The 26,684-nt window shown below is 46.7% G+C and overlaps 1 protein-coding gene across 2 annotated transcripts in view; it reads left to right on the forward strand.

The window, feature by feature from the left end:
* The window catches only part of LOC138801656 (uncharacterized), a 35,964-nt gene extending 12,450 nt beyond the window's left edge, over positions 1–23,514 (forward strand). The window contains exons 5-17 of one of the 2 annotated variants that reach the window (XM_069984700.1): positions 1,230–1,436; positions 2,630–2,716; positions 3,569–3,658; positions 3,940–4,014; positions 5,611–5,664; positions 5,771–5,799; positions 6,500–6,782; positions 7,804–7,998; positions 15,770–16,024; positions 16,110–16,138; positions 18,342–18,624; positions 19,793–19,987; positions 21,607–23,514. In XM_069984700.1, coding sequence (XP_069840801.1) covers positions 1,230–1,436; positions 2,630–2,716; positions 3,569–3,658; positions 3,940–4,014; positions 5,611–5,664; positions 5,771–5,799; positions 6,500–6,782; positions 7,804–7,998; positions 15,770–16,024; positions 16,110–16,138; positions 18,342–18,624; positions 19,793–19,987; positions 21,607–21,623 — 1,799 coding nt within the window. In that variant the 3' untranslated portion in view covers positions 21,624–23,514. The remainder of the gene's footprint in view (positions 1–1,229; positions 1,437–2,629; positions 2,717–3,568; positions 3,659–3,939; positions 4,015–5,610; positions 5,665–5,770; positions 5,800–6,499; positions 6,783–7,803; positions 7,999–15,769; positions 16,025–16,109; positions 16,139–18,341; positions 18,625–19,792; positions 19,988–21,606) is intronic. The other variant, XM_069984701.1, reaches the window with a different exon arrangement.
* The last annotated feature ends 3,170 nt before the right edge of the window (positions 23,515–26,684 follow it).

A 26,684-nucleotide genomic window follows, 5' to 3' on the forward strand; every position in this document is an offset into this window, starting at 1 on the left:
TACGGTGTGTGTGTGTTTGTACCTTTATCAGGTTATTGTCAGGGACGCTTATTAACATGCTTGGAGCGTGGCTCAGGGAAGAAACAGAGTGCTGCACCTCACACCTATGGCTGATACTAGTGCCGCTTGGCTAAATAAAAAACACATCAGAATTTTGTGTATGAATTGATCAAGCCATACTGCCCCATGTACCTCGTGCCGGTATCTGATACACATGGGTCCCTACACTAAGTCCACACCGTGCCAGTCAGTGGCCACCAACCCCGCAGGCGTGCACAGCCAGGGAACGGGGGCCATGGGACGGCCCTGCGACCCCCATGCCACAGGACCAGACCCAAAAACACCATGCTTGGAGCCCCAGCATGGGGATAGGGATTCTCTGTAACGGACAATTCCCTTAGCTCACCACTGCTGCGACAAACCCAGAAATCCCTGTGATCTGCAGACAACACTGACAGTAGGCTACCACAGTGCCACCACAGGGGAAATGAAAAATTACACAATTCCCATTGAAGTCGATGGGTCGCCTGAACTCCAACCGCTAAGTTCGAGTTTGTGCACATTTTTGTGGATACTGAGACACATCTATTTGTGTAGGTTTGTTGTTCGGCAATAAAGTTGTTGAAATGCTGCTGAGCTGTTGGCCCCAGCTCCCACACATGCCATGCCTGGGCCACGTTTTTAACTTGCTGGTTCAGCGGTGTGCTCATTCACGGCACGTCAGAGGGAGGATGTAGGCATGAGATCATGCAGGTGCTCATTGTCCAACCAAACTTCATATTCAATTTTAATATTGATTTCAAATTAAATAAAAAATTACATTCAGGAACTGCTTAAAAATTCAATAAAAATGTCAGTTTCATACTTAAACTTAAGTTGAATTAGCCAGTCCTGGTGACAGCCTTCTACCGCTTTCTACACCTATTTTACAGCAATCTTTGGGGGCCAAAGTTCGAGTCCCCAGCTGCTTCAATGAGGTTGGGGTACGTGTGAAAGTTCAGGTAAAACTCGGGGCTGTCAATTTATTTATTTTTTTGAGTTTGATTAAATCGGTTGAACCTGATTGTCCACGAGTCTGCTTATCACTAGTTGCCTGTGTAATGTATGGATTTGCTGGGTCCTTCTTGCACCATATAGGGGGATATACAGTATGACCTCCATTCTGCCGCTCAGTCTTTGGTCTTTTCTGTTTCTCTTTCTTTGCTTGTAAAATGTCGTCATCTCTACAGAACACGAGAACCTGATTACTATTATCCACAATCTGGAGGACAGCAGCGACCGGGAAAAGGAAAGGATCCTACAGGAAAGCCCAAGATTAGTCCAAAAAAAGGAGAACCTCTTCCTATTCAGCAGAATGGAAAAAAGATCTAATGGAAAAAGTCATATCATGAATGACCATCCCCCGAGAAAGAGCCTGAGAAGGCAGAAGAGGAGAGGTGAGAGGAGGAAATGCACTCATCTGCTGACAATGTATAGATGTACAGTATCTCAGAAGTAGCATCATGGTCCATAGCGCAGTACAGCTTCCATCACTGTCTGTCTCCACATTGTACATTTCCTGTGATACCACACCATCAGATCCAGCTGATCACATTTTATATGCGGCATTAAAATGTAACGGCTGCACGTCTCCCTGGTGATATGATATATTGCCAAAAGCAATGTATTTAAATGGCGGCACGAACAATGCAGCGTTCAGCTCTTCACAGGGCATGATCAATTGTGCGGTTCAGGGAAGAAAAAGAGTGCTGCACCTCACACCTATGGCTGATACTTGTACCTCTCGGCTGCATAAAAAACATCAGAATTCTGTATGTGAATTGATCAAGCCATACTGCCCCATGTACCGCGTGCAGGTATCTGATACACATGGGTCCCTACTCTAAGTCCACACTGTGCCAGTCAGTGACCACCACCCCCGCAGGCGTGCACAGTCAGGGAACGGGGGCCATGGGACGGCCCTGCGACCCCCATGTCACAGGACCAGACCCAAAAATGCCACACCAAAACCCAGCCAGCACCACCGGCGGAGGAAGCTGCCCCCAAACAGCACAAGTCTGGATAAGGTATTGCACTCAACATAGCTATCAAAGACAGAATGGGACAGACAGGAGGGATTAAAACCATGAGCACTCAGGTGTCTCCTGCTAATTGTGGTCATGTGGGTCTCACCAGGAGGAGTGCAAAACACGGAGAAAAGAGAGAAACAAAATACGGTTCAGGGAAGAAAAAGAGTGCTGCACCTCACACCTATGGCTGATACTAGTACCTCTCGGCTGCATAAAAAACATCAGAATTCTGTATGTGAATTGATCAAGCCACACTGCCCCATGTACCGCGTGCAGATATCTGATACTGATCAATTGTGCGGCCGGCCTGCAAAAACAATCACTGCAATGTTTGGGCAGCCATTTAAATATATCGACTGCATATCTCCTGTTTACACATAAACATCAATACATTTTGAAACAGCACAAAAGATGCAAAAAGCCTTGCTGATAATCATCTGGTAAGAAAGGGTCTTTAGGCTGCGCACATGTCCTAGTGGGGGGAAGAAGAAAGCAGATTCTTTTACCACTGATATTTTTATTCACAATATTTTTGGCTGTCGCCTATGATGTCATTACAGAGCGACAAACTATAGTGGACAGAAATGACATCATCAGCAATCACCATCAGCAGAAGCCTCACACCGTGGGACCTGACGGCAGAACAGGTGAGAGTGTTACACATGGGAATACCCAACCAGATATCTATAAAAAGGAACCATATCCTTCATTCACTAATTCTATTTCCATCTTTCTCTTCCATTTATTGTTTTTCCTTTCTTCTTTCTCCGTCTTTACTCTCCCACTCTCTTCTTTCTTTCTTACTGTATTTCCTTCCTTCTTCCTCTCTCTTACCTTTTCCTTTTTTACCCTTCCTTCCTTTGTTCCTTCCTTTCTTCCCTTCCTTCCTTTCTTCACTCCTTTCTTCCTTCCTTCTTTTATTCCTTTCTTCCCTCCTCCTTCTCTCCTTCCCCCCTCCTTCTTTTCTTCCCTCCCTCTCTCCTTCCTTCCCTCCCTCTCTCCTTCCTTACCCTTTCTTTCTCTTCCTCTTTCCTTCTTTCTCCTTCCTCCCTCCCTTCCCTCCTTCATTCCTTTGTTCCTTCCTTCCTCCCTTTCTTCATTTCTTCCTTCCCTCCCCCTTTCATTCCCTAGTTTTTCCTTCCTTTCTTCCCTCCTTCCTTTCTTCCCTCTCTTCTTCCCTTCTTCCTTTCTTCCCTCCCTTCTTCTTTCATTTCTTCCTCCCTTCCCTCCCCCTTTCCTTCCCTCCTTGCTTCCTTCCTTCCTTCAATCAATCCTTCCTTCCTTCCTCCTTCCCTCCCTTCCTTAATTTCTTTCTTCCCTACCCTTCTTCCTTCCCTAGTTCTTTCCTTCTCTTCTTCCTTCCTTTCCTTTCTTCCCTCCTTTCTTCCTTCCTTCCTTCCTTCCTTTCTTCCCTCCCTCCTTCCTTCCTTAATTCCCTCCTTCCTTCCTTCAATCCCTCCCTCCTTCCTTCCTTTCTGCCACCTGTGATGTCATTACAGAACGCCCTCCTATACTGGAGAGAAATGACATCATCAGTAGCGATCACCGTCAGCAGAAGCCTCACACCGTAGGACCTGACAGCAGAACAGGTGAGAGTGTTACACATGGGAATACCCAACCAGATATCTATAGTTAGGAATCGTATCCTTCATTTCATCATTCTCTCCCATCTTCTTCCATCTTCTTTCTCCCATCCCTGCTTCCCTCTCTTCCTTCCTCCCCAAACTTTTCTTCCTCTCACCCTCCCTCCTCCCCCTCTTTTTATTTTTTTCTTCCCTTCATCGCAACATTTCATAAAATTATTTTCTATCTATATCTGTAACATTTGCAGGGTTTTTTTTAAACTTTTTTCTGATGTTTTCTTGGACAGGGTTAAGATTTTTCAAGAAGTTCTTCAGATATGACCGCAGTCAGATGCAGAAAATACAGAGCTCAGATACAACAGGTCAAAGTTTATCTTTGTAAAGATTTCACTGTATTGCTATGACGTATAGTCTGATACTGTATGTGTTATGCTAACCCCGCCCACTAATAATGAGATCACTCCGCTTACCCCGCCCACTAATAATGAGATCACTCCGCTGACCCCACCAACTAATAATGAGATCACTCCGCTGACCCCACCCTCTAATAATGAGATCACTCCGCTGACCCCACCCTCTAATAATGAGATCACTCTGCTGACCCCACCCACTAATAATGAGATCACTCCGCTGACCCCACCCTCTAATAATGAGATCCCTCTGCTGACCCCGCCCTCTAATGAGATGACTCTTTTGACCCCGCCCTCTAATAATGAGGTGACTCTTCTGACCCCGCCCTCTAATAATGAGATGACCCTGCTCACCCCACCCTCTAATAATGAGATGAACCTGCTCACCCCGCCCTCTAATAATGAGATGTCTCTGCTGACCCCGCCCTCTAATGATAATGAGATGACTGCTGACCCCGCCCTCTAATGATAATGAGATGACTCTGCTGACCCCGCCCTCTAATGATAATGAGATGACTCTGCTGACCCTGTCCTCTGATGATAATAAGATGACTGCTGACCCCGCCCTCTAATGATAATGAGATGACACTGCTGACCCCGCCCTCTGATGATAATGAGATGACTGATGACCCCTCCCTCTAATGATAATGAGATGACTGCTGACCCCGCCCTCTAATGATAATGAGATGACACTGCTGACCCTGCCCTCTGATAATGAGATGACACTGCTGACCCCGCCCTCTAATGATAATGAGATGACTCCGCCCTCTAATGATAATGAGATTAATGCTGACCCCGCCCTCTAATGATAATGAGATGACTGCTGACTTCGCCCTCTAATGATAATGAGATGACTCCGCCCTCTAATGATAATGAGATGACTCCGCCCTCTAATGATAATGAGATTAATGCTGACCCCGCCCTCTAATGATAATGAGATGACTGCTGACTTCGCCCTCTAATGATAATGAGATGACACTGCTGACCCCAAACACTAATAATGAGATGACTGCTGACCCTGCCCTCTAATGATAATGAGATGACTGCTGACCCCACCCTCTGATGATAATGAGATGACTGCTGACCCCGCCCTCTAATGATAATGAGATGACACTGCTGACCCCAAACACTAATGATAATGAGATGACTGCTGACCCTGCCCTCTAATGATAATGAGATGACACTGCTGACCCCACCCTCTAATGATAATGAGATGACTGCTGACCCTGCCCTCTAATGATAATGAGATGACACTGCTGACCCCGCCCTCTGATGATAATGAGATTACACTGCTGACCCCAAACACTAATGATAATGAGATGACACTGCTGACCCCGCCCTCTAATGATAATGAGATGACACTGCTGACCCCGCCCTCTGTTGATAATGAGATGACACTGCTGACCCCGCCCTCTAATGATAATGAGATGACACTGCTGACCCCTTAGACATGTATTATTTAGTACGTTCCTTCTTATCACTGTTACTTCTCCCTTCTGTATGTGTGACTGATACATTGTTCTATAATAGATGACTTTGTGTCCACAGATTTAGCGAGTTTAGATCCTAGAGGCCTGAATACAGTGCACGGACCCCCACCTGGTAACAATCCTTTTCCTTGTATATATATATATATATATATATATAGTGCTGTATGTCGATTGTATTGTTATATCAGACAATAATGAGTCCATACATTACCCCACAGCTGGAGACCACAGAGATCCCCAATCACAGGTAAGATGTCATATGGAATCACATCATGGCGATATAATGAATACCTAAAGCACTGGTGTCATCCCTTGTGTCAGTGTATTTAAGCCTATTTGGTTTCAGCAAGATATGTCACGTGGGCCAACCTGTCAGGTCATCGCTCGCTTGCTCCTCGTTCCTTGCCCCTCGCTGTCTGTGCTATGACATGCACAGGGGAGGAGCTGGGAGGAGGGGGCACAAGAAGGAGGGGCAGTGGTCTCCTTGGCCAGTGGACCCTCTGTGGCCTTCATATGCCGTAAAGTAGATAAATCTTTTAAGTCCCCAATTGATTCCTAAGGGTTTGGTTCCAAAGGTGCCATAAAGCTCAGGGTACCTTCAGAGTTGGACAGGTGGGAGCACTAGAGGGTCCCCCACAATATTCCGTATGCATTAATGGTAAGGCTGATGTTGGTATGTTGGCCGGAGCAGTATTTTTTCTCTGGCTTACGCAATATACCTAGCTGCTGTCCAGACATGATCCAGTCCCTGCCGATCAGATGAAAAGGATGTAGCAGTGCCACCACCAGTGTCCTGCGTCCTCTAGACGATAACGTGTACTGCCACCGTACAACATCTTTACATTAAGAACTTTTTTACTACCAGTCAGGAAGAAATGGATGACTGTGGCTGCGCTTGGGTTCACCAGTCTTCTACTTCATCTTCTTTCTGTTCTTACTCCTTTAAGAGACCAGAGACGAAAGCTCACAGAGTCGGGATCTTCACCAGAGCGAGTGAGCGGGATTACTCCTGGCTGGTGGCCATGCTGACATCAGAGGAGTTCCAGGGTCATGTGACCAATGTCAGAAGCTGCTCCATCTCCAATAACATATTCCAGAAGTTAATAAACGACATCAGAGACTGCACATTCGGGATCCTGTATCACAGCAAGAACAGAGGACGGGTCAACATCACCAATGTGACCGATTCTCTGTATGACCAGGAGCTGGAGACTCTTCATATGATACTTGGTAAGAGATAAAACGTTTTTTATTGTTTTTCACAACCAGCTTAGGAGAGCAATCCAGGGAAACTGAGGATAGTAGTCCCTTAGACAAAGTCTATTATAATGTTACAGATGGCTAACTCTCTAGATCGGCACAATACTGGAAGTTCTTGACTTTAAGGCAGACACGTTAAGGTATCTGGAGGGTGTTAGATGTGGCATGATTGGCTCTTGCAGGGCGAATGCTAAAGATGATTATGATACGTGAGGCCTGCAGCACTAACACCAGCCAGAAACCTGCCAAGAAGTAAGTGATTGCAGAAGAGTCCTTCCACAACTAATCTCCCTCTCGAAACTCCATAAGATGACATCATCACCAGGTCCTTACCCAGATCTGACTTAGTGAAGTATAGCAGCTAGAACTGGACATTGGTTTTCTGGTATCTTGGTATAAACAAGAAGTCTTGGTTATCTTGCTTGCAGCAGGCTTGGTTTGTAGCTGGTCACTGACTAGGCCTAAAGTTTTATTTACAAGGCCTAGTAAACTAAAAAATACCAATACCTCTCCTACTCCTTGGACTTGGCTTTCTAATCATTTGTAGGGTTGAATTTGGGAGACTCCTCTTACAGAACACTCCTCCAGCAGAGACCGTCTGAGGGAAGGTCATGTGACCAAAGTTATATACATCCTTAACACATACAATCCACCAGGGCTGGCAATAAATAGCAGTGTTAACCCTTGCACATCCTTAATACCTCAATATATGTAGAAATAGCTCATACATGTTAGACACACAATACCAAAACAATGGCTCAGACTTTAGAGAGAGAAACTCTCAAGCAACACAATAAACATAGGGCCCCTGTGCAAAAATAATGTGCCTCGGCCCCCCAGAAGAGAAACACGCACCCAAACTCATCCCCTACGGAACGTGTGAATACAACAGTCTTCAAAATGTCAGCACGTAGATAGTAAAGAGGTTTTACATCAAAGAAGTTATGAAAACATAAGATCCAGATTAAATGAGGAACTCTCCTGTGTACAGGGAAGGAGAAGGTGGTGGTCCTCATCGATGATCTGGAGGACAGCGGTGAACACCGGAAGACACATATCCTGCAGCACCAGCACAGCATTGAGGCATTGGCCGCAGACTTACTCCTAGTGTCCAATAATGATAAGATGGACGAGGGGAGAATCAGAGTGATAAAGAGTGACCTAATGCGTCTTCTCCGAGGTCCAGGTAGGTTCATACCATGGTCTTCACCTGCTCTATGCCCCTTCCATGAGGTCAGGGCAGGATGTGCTGTTTAGTCCACCAGCTGACTATATACTGTATGACTACCATGCAGTGTGCATAATGCAGAAAAACCATGATCCAAGGACCAGGTTTATATTACTTGCTACACATTTTTTAATTAAGAAAGAGTGTTACTCCTACTTCAGTACTTTCCAGGGCCTGGCCTGGAGGCCAGGACCAATCTGTGGGGACCTTATGTTCAGAGACTGTTTCTAAGTGTCTGTCCTCCTAGCCATGTCCAGCCAGTGAAACTTGAGGTGAGGCTACTGTAGACAGGGGAACAAGCCTATTCTGTGCTGGGAAACTATCTTCTTATTCCCCTAAAAACTGAGACAGGAGTCAAGACAGCTGTTTGGTAATATAGTAACATAGTTAATAAAGTTTAAAGAAGACAAGAGTCCATCAAGTTAAACCTACAGACACTTCTTCACTGCTCTTACAGTAAAGAATATAGAGTTCCATAGTCTCACTGCTCTTACAGTAAAGAATATAGAAAGCTCCATAGTCTCACTGCTCTTACAGTAAAGAATATAGAGTTCCATAGTCTCACTGCTCTTACAGTAAAGAATATAGAGAGTTCCATAGTCTTACTGGTCTTACACATGCTGACAGCGAGCGGGTAAGAGCGGTGGGCTGTGGGACGATCTAAAGATCGTCCAGGGAGCCTATAGGAGTGACTATTACAGTGACAGCCAGCAGTCATTATTGTTGAAAATTTTTTCAACATGTTGAAAGACGAGGATCAGCCGACATTATACATGTCAGCTGATCGTTGCCTTTTAACAGTAGCTATTACACAAAGCGATTATTGGCCGTAATGGCTGATAATCGGCCAAATATGGCCGATAATCTCTGTAATAGGGCCTTAGGTTAAGCTCAAAGTGTACCTGACACTAAAAATAACTTTTGACCTGTTATTGAACAGAGTGGGTCTCTGCTGACACCCCCTCTGATCAGAAGATACAGCTAGGGAAATATATAAATATATATATATACGTATATATGGAAAAAACATTTAGCAGAGTTTCTTCAGGTAGCCCCTTTATAAATGGGATAAAGAGGTCCAGGGATAGAATGGCGCTGCGCTGGGCCACTCCGCTGAGGGTAGTAGTACTGGTGGTGGTGCGATGCCCTGGCCCCTGGGGGCCACTTCCGCAGTGCTGGTGTTATGAGCGGGCAATGACCGGGGCAGCTGCAGGGGTTATACTTGTCACGGTATAGGCCTGAGGGCGGCACAGCTGTAGGGCCGGTCTGTGGAATCTGCGGGTGATGATGGGCATGCGATTCTTCGCTGCACTTAGTCGGGGCACCAGTTAGTGGACACCAATGCCAGGGTTCAGTAACAGCGGTTTTATTATAGATAAGGTAACTAGTAGCAACAGTTCTGTCCGGATGCAACCGGGTATATAGCAGGCTTGGACAAATAAAGCAGGAGTGGTGTTGCATAGGCTGTGAGAATACGTGCCGGATGATGGGAGTAGGAGTATGAGAGGAATAGCGTTGCTGGGTGGATTAGCTTGAGAATAATACTTGCTGTGAATCCTTGCAGCGATGAGAAGAGATAACGGAATGACACCCAGATGAGAGAGAAGAATCCGGTCACTTGAGCAGGCAGATACAGCCGAAGACTTGAATACAGCAGCAGAATCAGTCACTCTTCTTATGGTGAAGAAGCTGCAGAGAAAAAGCCCAACTCCTCTGAGGCAGGAGAGGGACGACACACATCCTCCTTGCTTGTAAGCAGGGGGAAGACTAACTTGTTAGGAGGAAGTGGGAGGTCACATGGTTGCTCCTGGCCAGAACTAGTCGGCCATTGGAGGAACCATGGTTACAGGTCACGTGATCAACAGCCTTGCATACCACTGTACACTGTACTAATACACAGGAATACATGACAATACACATGAAAATGCACATTACCAGAGAATACTAGGGGAAAACCAGCAGCAGTTGCAGTGCAAACACTTACCAGAACAGGCATTGACACAGCAATAGAAATGGCCATAATAGGAGTAGTAGTCTGTATGTTCTGGGACACTGCATACCTCCCTAGCAAATTTGAGCTGACCTCGGCGAATCTAGAAGGCAGCAAACATGAATAGACTGGACAATCAAACAACAGGAATGAATGATGAGAGTGAGTGTGATGAGGTGTGTGTTTCCCACGCCCAAGGCACAGGTGAGAAGAGAGAGAAGATGAGAAACCCTAGTGGCAGGACTTCACCTAGGGGTGCCTAACGTACTCTGGCGACCAGGTAGCTAGTGCGTGAACCATCTGACGTGTAAGCCAGGACAACTTAACTGCTGGCGGGTGACCCTCCATATTCCAGCCAGTTAGACAGTAGGTTTTCTGTTAAATGTGTTACCCTACTGGAGGAGAACGTGAAGACCTGTGTACTACCTTGGCGTGTCTGAGTAGTGTCTTGGATACCTGGAAGAGAAAAGAGCAAAATAATAAAAGCAAACATACATGGGGGCCCCTTACATACCGGTCAATCATACAACACAATTACTCAATAGGCCAAACACACGAAAGGGTATCCAAGGTGCAATATGTATGGACCAGTGTGAATATTAGGTAAGACTATGTGTGATAACTACTGTGTTGGGACAAGACGGAGGTGAAGAGACACTGGAAACAAAAGGAAGGGAAACACAAGGGACAACAAATACTGCGAGGTCTTGAGGAGAACTGGCTCACATGACTCTGAATGAAAATCTGAGAAAAATCTGCATACGAACTGGCTCAACTAAATCTTTCCAGCTATAGATATGATAATAATACACAATAATGAGACTGGATGAGAAAATACACTCCTACATAAACTGGACTTTCTCTGAGGTATATGTAAACTGACTTCTCTTACTCAGAGGAGGAGCTATCTGACTTAGACACTGGAAAATATACAGTTTTACAAAAGAGGCACTCTACTCTGAGGCAATCTATGTAACCTTGTTCTTACTCAGAGGAGGAAATACAAAGACTTTGATAACACTGGAATACAATAGTAGGAAAAGTGCAATAATGAAATAAGTGCAATAATACCCTGTGTGGAACACGCAATCACAGGAAAGTGCATTAGGAAGGAATGGGTTAAGTGTCTCTGTTAGGTAGAGTCTCTTTTAGGCAATTAGACATCGTCCATGTAAAAGGCTCTGGGACAGGCACTAGAGAACCTTTTGTTGTGGTAAGTGTCCATCAGCTCATGGCTGGTTAGTACAGGGAACTTGGTCAGGAGGACCAGGCACGAACCTTGAACGTTGCATACACTAGAATGGTGAAACAGCACACAAAAAAAAAAACACAGTCATAGAACTCAGCCCTTGGGAGGACATTTAACAGAAATGTCCTGGAGGATCCCAAGTGGCACCCCTCTTTTTCTCCCAGGGATAATACCGGGAGGAAGCCGGAGCAGGAGCATCATCTGCTGCGGTGGTGACCACGAGGCTAGGGGTCACGGTGGTCACAGGAGAGACAGTAGGGGCCACATGGTAGGTAGTGGTGGTGGTCGCAGCTTTAGCCACGGCAGTGGTAGGGGGAGTCACCGTAGTAGCCATGGTGAGGGGGGCTTTAGCCACCGGAGGTAGCAAGGTTAGGGCCTGCTTGATCTCATCCGCCAACTTCTTGATAACCGGGTCGTCCCCAAACACCCACTGAGGCAGGGATGGTGTCCCGGGCCCGGGGAGCCTCCAGGGACTGGCGTAGCAGGTGGCCTTAAAGTTATCCCCCTGGCTAGAGGCAGGAAGAGGGGCGCCCGGAACCCCGGTACTCACAGATCCATCGTTTTCTGGCGAGGTCGATCCTCCTGTGGAGAAGGCAACCTCGGGAGTGCTGGAGCAACGAGATCCCGGTGAGACGCTGGCGATGGAGACAGGCTCTTCCTCCGGACCGTTGGAGACTGGTGTAGAGCCCCAACTGATATAGCTGTCGGAGGGTAGCGGCATTAGCAGGCACGCAGGATTGAGCAGAGGCAGACTCTCAGGCAGTGTAGGCATCACAAGCGCTGGGGCTGCAGGCAGGTGCTCTTCATAGGCCGCCATCTTGCGTTCCACTGGCCGGAACTTGTAGCAGGAAGGGGAGGAGCGCCAGGCTGGAGGATCAGGCTCCAAAGTCTGCCCAGCAACAATGACGTCAGTGGAAGCGGCCGGCCAATCAGGAGAGACACAGTCATTATCAATGGCGCCAAGCAATTCCCGCTTCTCGGCCGAATGGCAGTTAACCCCCTCCTCTCCGGGGTATGGCGCAGCCAGAAATTGAAGAAGACGGCGGCCATCTTGTGTACTGTTTAGGGCCCGAAACACCTCAATCACCCCCATAGTAATCGGCAAAGTCTCTGGGGGGTAGCAGTACAGTTCTGGGGGCACTGACAGTTGGCACAACACAGTCTGTATCCTGTTCGTGACGCCAAATGCGATGCCCTGGCCCCTGGGGGCCACTTCCGCAGTGCTGGTGTTATGAGCGGGCAATGACCGGGGCAGCTGCAGGGGTTATACTTGTCACGGTATAGGCCTGAGGGCGGCACAGCTGTAGGGCCGGTCTGTGGAATCTGCGGGTGATGATGGGCATGCGATTCTTCGCTGCACTTAGTCAGGGCACCAGTTAGTGGACACCAATGCCAGGGTTCAGTAACAGCGGTTTTATTATAGATAAGGTAACTAGTAGCAACAGTTCTGTCCGGATGCAACCGGGTATATAGCAGGCTTGGACAAATAAAGCAGGAGTGGTGTTGCATAGGCTGTGAGAATACGTGCCGGATGATGGGAGTAGGAGTATGAGAGGAATAGCGTTGCTGGGTGGATTAGCTTGAGAATAATACTTGCTGTGAATCCTTGTAGCGATGAGGAGAGATATCGGAATGACACCCAGATGAGAGAGAAGACTCCGGACACTTGAGCAGGCAGATACAGCCGAAGACTTGAATATAGCAGCAGACTCAGTCACTCTTCTTATGGTGAAGAAGCTGCAGAGAAAAAGCCCAACTCCTCTGAGGCAGGAGAGGGACGACACACATCCTCCTTGCTTGTAAGCAGGGGGAAGACTAACTTGTTAGGAGGAAGTGGGAGGTCACATGGTTGCTCCTGGCCAGAACTAGTCGGCCATTGGAGGAACCATGGTTACAGGTCACGTGATCAACAGCCTTGCATACCACTGTACACTGTACTAATACACAGGAATACATGACAATACACATGAAAATGCACAATACCAGAGAATACCAGGGGAAAACCAGCAGCAGTTGCAGTGCAAACACTTACCAGAACAGGCATTGACACAGCAAGAGAAATGGCCATAATAGGAGTAGTAGTCTGTATGTTCTGGGACACTGCAGTGGTAGTACTGGGTAGGAACCCGGCTAGCCACTTGCCTGATGGAAGTCACGGTTTTGGCACGAGGGGTAGCAGCTGTAGACCGGGAACCTGACCAAGCGGAGGCCGAGCAATTCTTCGTTGTCCTTAGTCAGGGCACCAATAATTACACCAATGCCAAAGTTCAGAAACAACGGTAGTTGTATATTTATTGTAACGGTGGTAACTAGTAGCAACAGTCTCTCCGGATGCAACCGGGTATAAGGCAGGCTTGGATAAAGTAGAATAATGGGTGATGCTGCAATAGGCTGTGATGGTGGCATACTGAATGATGGGAGTAGTAGTTTTGAGGATAAGATACTGGGCGGAATGGAGCTGAGGTGAATACTTGCTGTTGATGATTAGAGTAGTGGAGAGAGGACACACACACAACCTGTCCCCTTGAAGGTAGAAGACAGGACTCACACACAACCTGTCCCCTTGAAGGTAGAAGACAGGACTGAGGTAGAGAGGAAGTCACATGGTATCCCCAGCCAAAACTCGATGGCTATTGGGGTTACCAAGGCAGCAGGGGCAGTCACGTGACATCAATCCATTGCATCACCACACCATTAGCACAAGGAAAATATACAAGAAATAGATGAAGCAACAGACCTGAATACTAAGAGGGGTGACACAATATACAGTTTGCAGTGGACCATAGTTTCCAGAACAGGGACAATAAAATACTGACTGACTCAGATATAAAGATACACTTTTAGGAAAAATAATAAGAGGAAAAACTCTGTTCTGGGACACTGCAGCGCCGTCACGGGCAAGCCGGTGCCGCGGTCCATTTTTTGAACCACGGCCCAATTCCTGTGTACGGCACCGTTCTATCCACATGTACCGGGCCGGAGCTGAAGCACAAGAGGCGGGCTGCCCCGCCCCCAGTGGGAGGGAATTCCCTCCCCTCTATGGCGTGGCTCCATTAGAATCAGTAAAAAAAAACGGACCGTGGCCCTGGCTTGCCTGTGACGGCGCCGTTCTATCCCTGGGTCAGATTAAAGAGGATGCACCTGATGGTACATCCTCTTTAAGGTTTAATAAGTATTAGGTTTAAACTTTTATTTCTCTACCTCCTGTGGTAACACGTGTGGTGACCAGTGGTGGCTGGGGGGTGGTGTGTAGCTGGGCTAGATGGCGGTGTACCCCTAAGGCACTTGTCATGGTGCCAGGAGTGGTATATGCCCACCCCCGGATACACCAACACACACTTTTGTAGTATAGGTTTAGGTGTGAGGTAAATCACAGGGTCTCGGTTGAATTTGAAGAGGAACCAATTTACTGTATATCCATAAGCGCAGTACAGAGTATATAGTTATCTATTTTAACAGAGGTGCAGTATATACATCCAATCCCTGTAGCTGGGTACTCAGACTTTTATACAGCTTCTCGCTGGAGGAAGAACGTCTTATATCTATTTATTTGAAAAGTCTTTGGCTACTGTAGCTTGGATTTAGTTGGATAGACTGGCTGTAGGAGAGGAGTGGGCTGAGGGTTACTTCAGGGATATTGGGGGCTCTAACCAGACGCTAAGGTACTCAGCTGTGGGCTCTGGGGGAGAGTACCTACACCCATGGGTATGACCTTCTATCTGTTTGCTGTCTATGGGCACATAGGAACGTAGGCCCCAACTTGTGGGTGAAGCTAGCTGTGGGAGCCCCTAAGGAAACCTCGCCATCACAGCGGAGTCTTTTGGGATTTATCCGCTTATCTGGTCACTGACTTGTGATCCTGTCTTGGTTGAATCCTATCAGGATGAGCAGGAGAGCAGCCGCCCAGTGTATGGAGAGTTATTCCCCTTAGTCCCTGTCACCTCAGTCTCCTCTATGTGTTTGCAGCCAGACACGGCCAAGATGGAGGAGCTTGACAGGAAATAATAAAGCAATCCTTGGCTTGGGGTCTTGTACAGGGGAGACATGGCAGCAGCACAGAAATCCTCACAGCAACTCACTGTGTCTCCCTCAGGGAATAAACTACTCCCTGATTGGTCAGAACACAACAGGAAGGCCTTTACTGTGACCAGTGATTGGTGAGATCACACGAGGTATCCAGCTCATTGATTGGTCAGGGGAAAATCACCTTATACCACCATGTCAGTTAGTCAGTTAACCCTTTGTGAACAATCTCCTTCAGCTGTGCATACAGTGCACACAATAAAATAGGAAATGCAGGTATATATAGGAAATACAGGTAGACTGCAGATACCCTTCACCCAACTGGTGCTATACAAAGATATCTGACTACAGGCGGGCAAGAAATATAGCAGGGGCCACAGCCGCTCTGGGACACTGCACATGGACCCATGATTGTTTTATTATAGATGATGTCATCACCACATATTGGCTTCACCATATCTCCATAGGTGGACACCCCCCACATAATAAAGAAGTCTCCAGGATGCGGAGCAGTTTCCAACCAATACCAAGTTACAGTAGGCAACCGACCACAGATTGGTTTCACTATAACACCATAGGCGGACACCCCCTACATAATAAAGAAGTCTCCAGGATGCCGAGCAGTTTCCCACCAATGCCAAGTTACAATAGGCAACCGACCACAGATTTGGTCAGAAGTCACCCGAGAGCCTCAAATGCAAAGAGAAGACCCTCTCCATACGGTAATGATGTCATTCTTTATAATCCATTCGATCAGACACCAATCTGTCAGTGCCCGGTATTAACTACAGTCACTTTACTCCACAGGGAGAAACCGTGCATCTCTCGCACTACCGGTAAGAGTTAATGGGGGGGGGGGGTGCTCGTTTATCAATCACGTTCCATATTTGCATACATCAATTTTTGACGTTTCTTGGCAATTAGGACTGAGTGGAAATTGTTCTTACATAGTGTTTCCCCACTCTTTTTTTATAGCAGGAATCATGGGTCGTGGATCTGTCTGTGGCATCCACATGCTGTAATAGGGCTTAAAGTGGCTCTGTACCCACAATCTGACCCCCCCAAACCACTTGTACATTTGGATAGCTGCTTTTAATCTAAGATCTGTCCTGGGCTCCGTTCGGCAGGTGATGCAGTTATTGTCCTAAAATACAAGTGTTCAGACGAGTGATGAATAGGAGAAATCCTACCAAGGGACATTGCTAATGATGAGGAGGGTGGGGAGGAAGGACAGAGGGGCGGTGCAGGCCTAGGGCACAGACACTGTAGGCCATGCCAGTGTGACACAGGGCTGCAAGTTTAAAAGTAGTTTGGGATTAAAAGATGGTATCCGACGTGGGTGCAATGGGGGGGGGGGGGGTGCTGGGGGGGGGGGTGCTGGGGGGGATTGTGGGTACAGAGTCAATTAAAGGACATGGGTGTTCTTTATGATGGAGCCCCTTTCAGACCTCAACTGGTTCCTCTGGGTCTGGAACTGTCCTTAAAACTATACCTAGCAGCAGTTACACAAATGATCTTATGACAATGCTGCCTGTCAGGGGGTGAGGGGGATATATTAGATGAAAGTGATCAGTCAGTTAAATATAAGAAGGAAAAAAATTGGAAATTCTAAAGAAGAAGTCCTGTAAAATTAAAAAATGACAGGAGGTCAGGGGGATACATAATATATACTTACCTGTCCCTGTGCCCCCGGTCTCTCTGCTGGCCACACCTGTCATTTTCAGCTGGAATCTATATACATTACTTCACCGGCTTCTCCAGCTGCAACGTCACTGCCCGGATGATGGATCGCCTGCTCAGCCAATCAGTGACTGCAGCTGTGCCCCACCCCATCACTGATTGGCTGAGCGGGCAATTTGTCAGTAGGGCTGTGATGTTGCAGCTGGAGGAGCCGGGTAAGTGATGTACCCAGAATTCAGCTGAGAATGACAGGCGGCGGCCTTCATCGAGAGCAGGGAGGGGTAAGTATACTTTGTTTATTAGATGCCGGGATCAGAGCATCTCCAGAGCATGTGTGAGGGTAAAGGCTAGTCCATCAGGTCTAACCCCTCAGAAGACCTGCTGTAGAGCAAACTGCTAAAAAACTTTCTGGTGACTATGATAGAAAAGAGTCAGATGACACATAGCAGATTGTTGTGTATTGTGCCCCGCAGTCAGAGGATCCATGTGGCCCCTGTCCACCCCCTGAACGGGGCTACACTGGGCACATGAACATTAGAATATAGGCACCTGGTCTGGTGGGTTACATTCTCTATCATGTGGACGGGTGGGGGGTGCGTCACTTACCTGGGGGAGAGATGGCACCGGAATACTCTATGGGAAGAAAACAATATGGAAAGTGTGATGGGAAATCATCTGTGGGATGTGCTGGAGAGACAAGTCCATGGAGGCCTCACCTCACACCTTACAGGATCTGCGGCTGACACCACAGTGGACATAACAGGGCTATGAACTCTGGGCCTTGGAGACACATCACAGGGCTATGGGGTCTGGGCCTCGAGGAAGGGGGTCACATCATAGTGCTATGGAGTCTGGGCTTTGGAGGAGAAATCCCAGGGCTATGGGGTCAGAACTCTAAGTGTGTGTGTGGGGGACATCACAGGGCCATACGGTCAGGGCCTCGGGGGGAACACATCACAGGGCCATACGGTCAGGGCCTCGGGGGGAACACATCACAGGGCCATACGGTCAGGGCCTCGGGGGGAACACATCACAGGGCCATACGGTCAGGGCCTCGGGGGGAACACATCACAGGGCCATACGGTCAGGGCCTCGCAGGGAACACATCACAGGGCTATGAGGTCTGAGCCTTGGGTGATCATATCATAAGGTTATGGGGTCTGGGCCTTGGGGTGATCACATCATAGGGTTATGGGGTCTGAGCCTTGGGTGATCATATCATAGGGTTATGGGGTCTGGTGGGGACACAAGTCTATTGAGTCCACGATAGGAGCTTCTGCATGGTATCTAAGAAGAAATGGATGTGGCTGCACTTGGGTTCTTCAGTCTTCTACTTCTTTCTGTTCTTATTCCTATCAGAGACCAGAGATGAAAGCTCACAGAGTCGGGATCTTCACCAGAGCGAGTGAGCGGGATTACTCCTGGCTGGTGGCCATGCTGACATCAGAGGAGTTCCAGGGTCATGTGACCAATGTCAGAAGCTGCTCCATCTCCAATAACCAATTCCAGAAGTTAATAAACGACATCAGAGACTGCACATTCGGGATCCTGTATCACAGCAAGAACAGAGGACGGGTCAACATCACCAATGTGACCGATTCTCTGTATGATGAGGAGCTGGAGACTCTTCATATGATACTTGGTAAGAGATGAGGTGTGGATAGATACATTCTAGTGATGAGCAAACACTGTTCGATCGAATAGATATTCGATCGAATAGTGAGATATTCGAATATTCGATATTTGTACGGATATCCCGCGAGTATTCGATAAGTGTTCGATAAGCGTTCAAATCCCCCAGCTTCCGGTTTCACCCTCCAAATGGTCAAATAGATGTTTTTCACTAATCGAATACTTGTTCCCATAGACTTTAATGGGATTGAATATTCGAACGAATATTCGAATATTCGCGGGATATTCGTACGAATATCGAATATTCGAATATCTCACTATTCGCTCATCACTAATACATTCTTTTTCTTTAAAGGGGTACTCTAGAGAAAAAGAAATTCTTTCAAATCAACTGGTGTCATAAAGTTATACAAATTTGTAAATTATTTCTATATAAAAATCTCCAGTCTTCTCCAGATTTTTTCTTTGCTTTTTTGTTACATATGGGTGTGTGGCTACCTCCTTTTAGCCGTGCACTCCACCCATGTCCTGTGGGTGTTTTACACAGAGTTTAGTTGGATCCTGTATGCCCAGTTTTGTTCTGTCCATGTCAGGAACTGTCCAGAGCAGGAGAGGTTTTCTATGGGGATTTGCTGCTGCTGCATGTCCTGCAGGAAGTGGTGTATTCTCTCCAGTCTGACACTGTGCTCTCTGCTGCCACCTCTGTCCATGTCAGGAACTGTCCAGAGCAGCAGCAAATCCCCATAGAAAACCTCTCCTGCTCTGGACAGTTCCTGACATGGACAGAACAAAACTGGGCATACAGGATCCAACTAAACTCTGTGTAAAACACCCACAGGACATGGGTGGAGTGCACGGCTAAAAGGAGGTAGCCACACACCCATATGTAACAAAAAAGCAAAGAAAAAATCTTCACAGCAAGTTTATATTGTGTGTACAAGGTGAGTATGTACGGTGAGTCCTGGCACTTTCAGGTTGCTGCGGCAGTTTTCTGTTTTTGTTTGCACAGGATATATTCTGAGAACTCCCTACAGAAGTGACAACCAATATGGCTGCACTTCCTGTTGTCACTTTGGTAAAAATGGCCACCAATGCTGGAAATCGTGTTTTAGACCAAAAACAGAGAAAGGATCAAAAATGTGAATCCCAAACTGATCAGAGATCTCTCCTGTGTACAGGGAAGGAGAACGTGGTGGTCCTCATTGATGATCTGGAGGACAGCGGTGATAAGCGGAAGAAGCGTATCCTGAAGGACCAGTGCAGCATTGGGGCACTGGCCGCTGACTTACTCCTAGTGTCTGATAATGATAAGATGGATGAGGGGAGAATGGAAGAGATAAAGAGTGACCTAATGCGTCTTCTCCAAGGTCCAGGTAGGTTCATATCATGGTCATCACCTGCTCTGTGCACCTTCCATCAGGTCGGGGACAGGGGCTCTGGGAGTTCACTGGTTCATTGGATTTGTCTGTAAGAAGGGTGCAGAGTGCCAAGAGACCCTAATAAAGAAAGATACAAAGACGGTTCATTAAAATCACCAGACCACATCAATGTGTGTGGTGGTGTTTTGGAAATCCCTATGGTCGGTAACCTCTGGGGGTGTTGCATGTCACTTGGGAACTTGTCACGGTGGTCCAGAGTGGTATTAGACCCACCCCGGAGTGCTGGTACCACCACCCACAGAAAAGAGTAATAACCCAAGTATAAGGTGGTGTGTAGGTGCGGACAGAATAGACCAGAGTCCCAGGTGTTTGAATAAAATAAAATCTTTTACTGAATAGTAAATCAGGATAAACAGTACACATAAATCGACAGTACAGATCTCTACAAGAAACTTTAGTGTTGCGAACAGGTGAGATACAACCAGTGCTGGCTGTAGTAAGTGCTTTGTAGTAGAGAAAACAGAGCAGGAGAAGAGTTGCCAGAGGGGCCCTGCCCAATGTAGTAGGTGTGCTCTGCCAGAACAGGTGTAAAAGAAGAAATAGAAGATACTCGTACTCACGGATGCCTGTGTTGGCTGTGAACTGCCTTATGCCCCCTAGTTGCGAGATACCCATCCTGAGTGGGTAATGTGAGCCACAGTTGCTGGTTATCTGAGTCTAGCAGACTTAATGCACTGCACAGTGTGATATGTAGACCTTTTCATAGTAGCTTTGTCCTACTGGCGTCAGTCCCTATAAATTCAGGTAGTTGCCTTGCACGTTTTAGAGAGATTCCTGGCGTGGGCAAGGTGATCGCTGTTTTGGCTTTCTTTCTACTGGGTAAAGTCTAGCACTGCCTAGTGGTCTTAGTTACTGTACTTGCATATAAAGTAGTCTTTTAGCCGCCCTGTGTCCCTGTCAGGAGTCCTGGCCAAAGCCAGGCCCTGGCTTAACCTCTGCAGAGACTACTGTTCTTTGCTTCCTCTCTCACTAAAAACTAAGTCTGGACTCACACTTTCTCCCACCAAGAACTAATTCCTCCTACAGGGGCTTTGTTAACCCTCCTCTGAGTGGTGGGGCTGTGTGTGTGAGAAGGGAGAAGACAGAGGATAGGAGAGAAAGCACCAGCACCTGTGAATGGTCAGCATATAACACATGGTACAAACAATTAACCCTTTTGCTTCTTCAGTTGTGCAACAAGTTAAGTAGAAAAAAGCAGTGACACCTAGTGGGGAAAACACAGTACTACATCTCCCACTTGTGTGAACCTGAGAGAGTGACTTGCTGAGGTGCGCTAGGTAGCTCCCTGTGGTGGGACATCACATGTGCACATATATACACCTGACTACCACTGGTGTAGACAGGGAGGATGTAGATGTTTTTGCAGTATCTGGTTATTTGGATCTACACAGGAGCTCCATTCAGACACCAAAATGGTGACATGGTGTCTCAGTAGTGCAGCCTCAGGCCTTAGTCCTACAACTTCAAGTTAACAAAATGATAAAAGTACAACACATCTCATTTAAAAAGTATCTGATGTATCTGTTGTATCTGATAGAAATGTCTTCTTGCAGAGTGTTCACTTGTCTAGTCTCCATGTGGGATATCAGGAGCTGGTGAGACACGGGAGAAGGTGAAGGCCACATTGACCATGTTGGTCAAGAAGATGATGCTAATGGGATCCACCATGGACCCCTCTCTATGGGCAGAAGATGGATCACCTCACCTGTGCAGTATCTGAGGACTCATACAAGCAGACCAGCTGTTTTTGTCCCTCTGTGTCATATGAATGTCCTAGGACTGGGTTCAGACTCATTGGGTTTAGTCCTCTGTAAAATTTCAAGAAGTTAAAATCTGTAGAGTATTGGAGACAACACAACAAATGTGTGCACCGGATAGACAACACAACGAGTGTGTGTAACGGAGAAACAACACAACAAATATGTACACCGACCAAACAACACAACGAGTGTGTGTAACTGAGAAACAGCACAACAAATGTGTGCACTGGAGAGACAACACGAGTGTGTGTAGCGGAGAAACAACACAACAAATGTGTGCACCGGAGAGACAACACGAGTGTGTGTAAAGGAGAAACAACACAACAAATGTGTGCACCGACGAGACAACACAACAAGTGTGTGTGTAATGGAGAAACACCGGAGAGACAACACGAGTGTGTGTAATGGAGAAACAACACAGCAAATGTGTGCACGGACGAGACAACACGAGTGTGTGTAATGGGGAAACAACACAGCAAATGTGTGCATGGACGAGACAACACAAGTGTGTGTAATGGGGAAACAACACAGCAAATGTGTGCACGGACGAGACAACACGAGTGTGTGTAATGGAGAAACAACACAACAAAAGTGTACACAGGAGAGACAACACGAGTGTGTGTAATGGAGAAACAACACAGCAAATGTGTGCACCGACGAGACAACACAACGAGTGTGTGTAATGGAGAAACACCGGAGAGACAACACGAGTGTGTGTAATGGAGAAACAACACAGCAAATGTGTGCACGGACGAGACAACACGAGTGTGTGTAATGGGGAAACAACACAACAAAAGTGTACACAGGAGAGACAACATGAGTGTGTGTAATGGAGAAACAACACAACAAATGTGTGCACCGGAAAGACAACACAACGAGTGTGTGTAATTGAGAAACAGCAAACAAATGTGTACACTGACAAGACAACACAATGGGGGGGCTTTATCGAGACCGGTGTACTTGTTCGCTGCTCCTAAATTAGGCCATGCCCCCTTTTCCTCCGCCAGATAGTGAATCCGGCAGGGAGCCCGATGCACCAAACCTGTTTCCAGAAGGTGTAGATTTGGATCATGATTTACGCCTGTATGATAAATGAGGCGTGGGAGGAGGCCATGTCTCCTCTCCGCCTTGCCGTGCCCCCACAAGCCCCCCTGCCCGCCCATTGGGTGATTGCTGGATACCGCAGGCGTACGCCGGGGAAGGGGGCGAATTTGCGCCTTCTCACTTGAATACACCCCTGCAATAATGTTGATAAATGTCCCAATGAGTGTGATATATCTAATCTGATGACCCCCACAATCATATATCACAGTATAGGAAGGAGCACTACAAATGCAAACAATGTGACGTTGATAACACAAATCAAGCAAAGAAATACACAAAGTGCCACAACAAAGTACTCTCCTAGGTGATGTGCACAAATCCCGGTACAATATCACCTAAACCCCCAGACATGGGGGAGAGTGTTGTGTATCCTGTATTTATACCAAAATATCTCAGAATATACTAACAAATTAGTGAGTCCCTGGTGCGAGTCCTGGAGGTCCACAGGTTCTATATGATGTCAAAGATGGCGCTTGATCACATGGTATGAGAATGGAGGCGAGAAGCCTTTGAAACGTTGCACATACCCGCACTTACCTGCACTTGCTGTTTTGCTGTTTTTTTGAATGGAATAAATCACCTAAGCCACAATGTGCGCTGCTACATTTGCTTTAACTATATATATATATATATATATATATATATATATATATATATATCATAAAAATCAAAGTCTGTCTGTCTGTCTGTCTGTCCTCTATAGACTTCCAAACGCCTGAACCGTTTGACCCCAAATTTGGCCCACAGATACATTGGGTGCCCAGGAAGGTTATTGCGAAGTTCCCGTCCCTGCCAGATGTACAGGAGGGGAGGGGGAGGGGAAAGAGAGGCGCCCCATAGAGATGAATGGGAAAATCTCCTCACTGCACACACAGGTGATATAATTAGCTGCAGCAGACACGGCAGTTGGAGCCTTAGCAACCAATAGGATTACTGCTTTCATTTTCACAGGGAGCAATGGTTGCTAGGGAAGCTGCCTCACAACATCCACAGTAATAACTGGTAGACCCCCTACTCCATCTATATAGTACAGGTACACAGGACCCCCTACTCCATCTATACAGTACAGGTATATACAGGACCCCCTACTCCATCTATACAGTACATGTATACAGGACCCCCTACTCCATCTATACAGTACATGTATACAGGACCCCCTACTCCATCTATACAGTACATATATACAGGACCCCCTACTCCATCTATACAGTACATGTATATACAGGACCCCCTACTCCATCTATACAGTACATGTATATACAGGACCCCCTACTCCATTCATACAGTACACGTATATACAGGGCACAACAGATATACCAAACTGTGACTGGGTAACACTGCTACACCAGACCTGACCAATACCGCCATACTGTGCTGGATAACACTGTCATACCAGACCTGACCAATACCGCCATACTGTGACTGGATAACACCGCCACACCAGACCTGACCAATACCGCCATACTGTGACTGGATAACACTGCCACACCAGACCTGACCAATACCGCCATACTGTGACTGGACAACACTGCCACACCAGACCTGACTAATACCGCCATACTGTGACTGGATAACACTGTCATACCAGACCTGACCAATACCGCCATACTGTGACTGGATAACACCGCCACACCAGTCCTGACCAATACCACCATACTGTGACTGGATAACACCATCATATCAGACCTTACCGATACTGCCATACTGTGACTGGATAACACTGCTATACCAGACCTGACCAATACCACCATACCGTGACTGGATAACACCGCCACACCAGACCTGACCAATACCGCCATACTGTGACTGGATAACACCCCCATACCAGACATGACCAATACCGACACTCTGTGACTGAATAACACTGTCATACGGGTAAATACAACCCTGCAGGTATACAGGACACTACAGGTATACAGGACCCCAAACTTTACACTACAGGTATTTAGGACCCCAAAACTATATACTACAGGTATACAGAACCTCCACCAACTATATACTTCAGGTATACAGGACCTCCACCAACTATATACTACAGGTATACAGGACCCCAAACTATACACTACAGGTATACAGGACCCCAAAACTATACACTACAGGTATACAGGACCCCAAAACTATACACTACAGGTATACAGGAACTCCACCAACTATATACTACAGGTATATAGGACCCCAAACTATACACTACAGGTATACAGGACCTCAAAACCATACACTACAGGTATACAGGACCTACACCAACTCTATAATACAGGTATACAGCACCTTCACCAACTCTATACTACAAGTATACAGGACCCCAAATATACTATAGGTATACAGGAACTCCACCAGCTTATTCTACAGGTATATCGGACCCCAAACTATACACTACAGGTATACAGGACCTCCACCAACTCTATACTATAGTTATACAGGACCCTCAAACTATTTACTACAGGTATACAGGACCCCCGAACTATATACTACAGGTATACAAGACCTCCACCAATTATACACTACAGGTATCCAGGACCCTCAAACTATAAACTACAGGTATACAAGACCTCCACCAACTATACATTACAGGTATACAGCACCAACTATATACTACAGGTATACAGGACCCCCGAACTATACAGTATAGGTATACAGGACCTTCACCAACAGTACACTGCAGGTATACAGGACCTCCCTCAACTATACACTATAGTTATACAGCCCCCCCAACTATGCACTACAGATATGCGAGACCCCTAAAAACTATACATTGTGGGTATACAGAACACCTCCAACTATGCACTACAGGTATACACTAATTCCACTGATTAACTCAGATGAAACAATACCTTTAGCTTGGCCTCCTGGGCACCTTAGAACAAATCTAATTAACACACTGACACTTTATACCCGGGCAGCGCCGGGTACATTTTCTAGTATATCATAAAAATCAAAGTCTGTCCGTCTGACTGTCCTCTATAGACTTCCAAACGCCTGAACCGTTTGACCCCAAATTTGGCACACAGATACATTGGGTGCCCGGGAAGGTTACTGCGAAGGTCCCGTCCCCGCCAGATGTAGAGGAGGGGAGGGGGAGGGGGAAGAGCGCCCCATAGAGATGAATGGGAAAATCTCCACACTGCAAACACAGGTGATATAATTAGCTGCAGCAGACACGGCAGTTGGAGCCTTAGCAACCAATAGGATTACTGCTTTCATTTTCACAGGGAGCAATGGTTGCTAGGGAAGCTGCCTCACAACATCCACAGTAATAACTGGTAGACCCCCTACTCCATCTATACAGTACATGTATATACAGGACCCCCTACTCCATCTATACAGTACATGTATACAGGACCCCCTACTCCATCTATACAGTACATGTATACAGGACCCCCTACTCCATCTATACAGTACATGTATACAGGACCCCTACTCCATCTATACAGTACATGTATATACAGGACCCCCTACTCCATCTATACAGTACATGTATATACAGGACCCCCTACTGCATCTATACAATACATGAATATACAGGACCCCCTACTGCATCTATACAGTACATGTATATACAGGACCCCCTACTCCATCTATACAATACATGTATACAGGACCCCCTACTGCATATATACAGTACATGTATATACAGGACCCCCTACTGCATCTATACAAAACATGTATATACAGGACTCCCTACTCCATCTATACAGTACATGTATATACAGGACCCCCTACTCCATGTATACAGTACATATATATATATATATATATATATATATATA

This window comes from Dendropsophus ebraccatus, chromosome 9 (genome assembly GCF_027789765.1).
Source record: "Dendropsophus ebraccatus isolate aDenEbr1 chromosome 9, aDenEbr1.pat, whole genome shotgun sequence".
NCBI classification, from domain to species: Eukaryota; Metazoa; Chordata; class Amphibia; order Anura; family Hylidae; genus Dendropsophus; species Dendropsophus ebraccatus.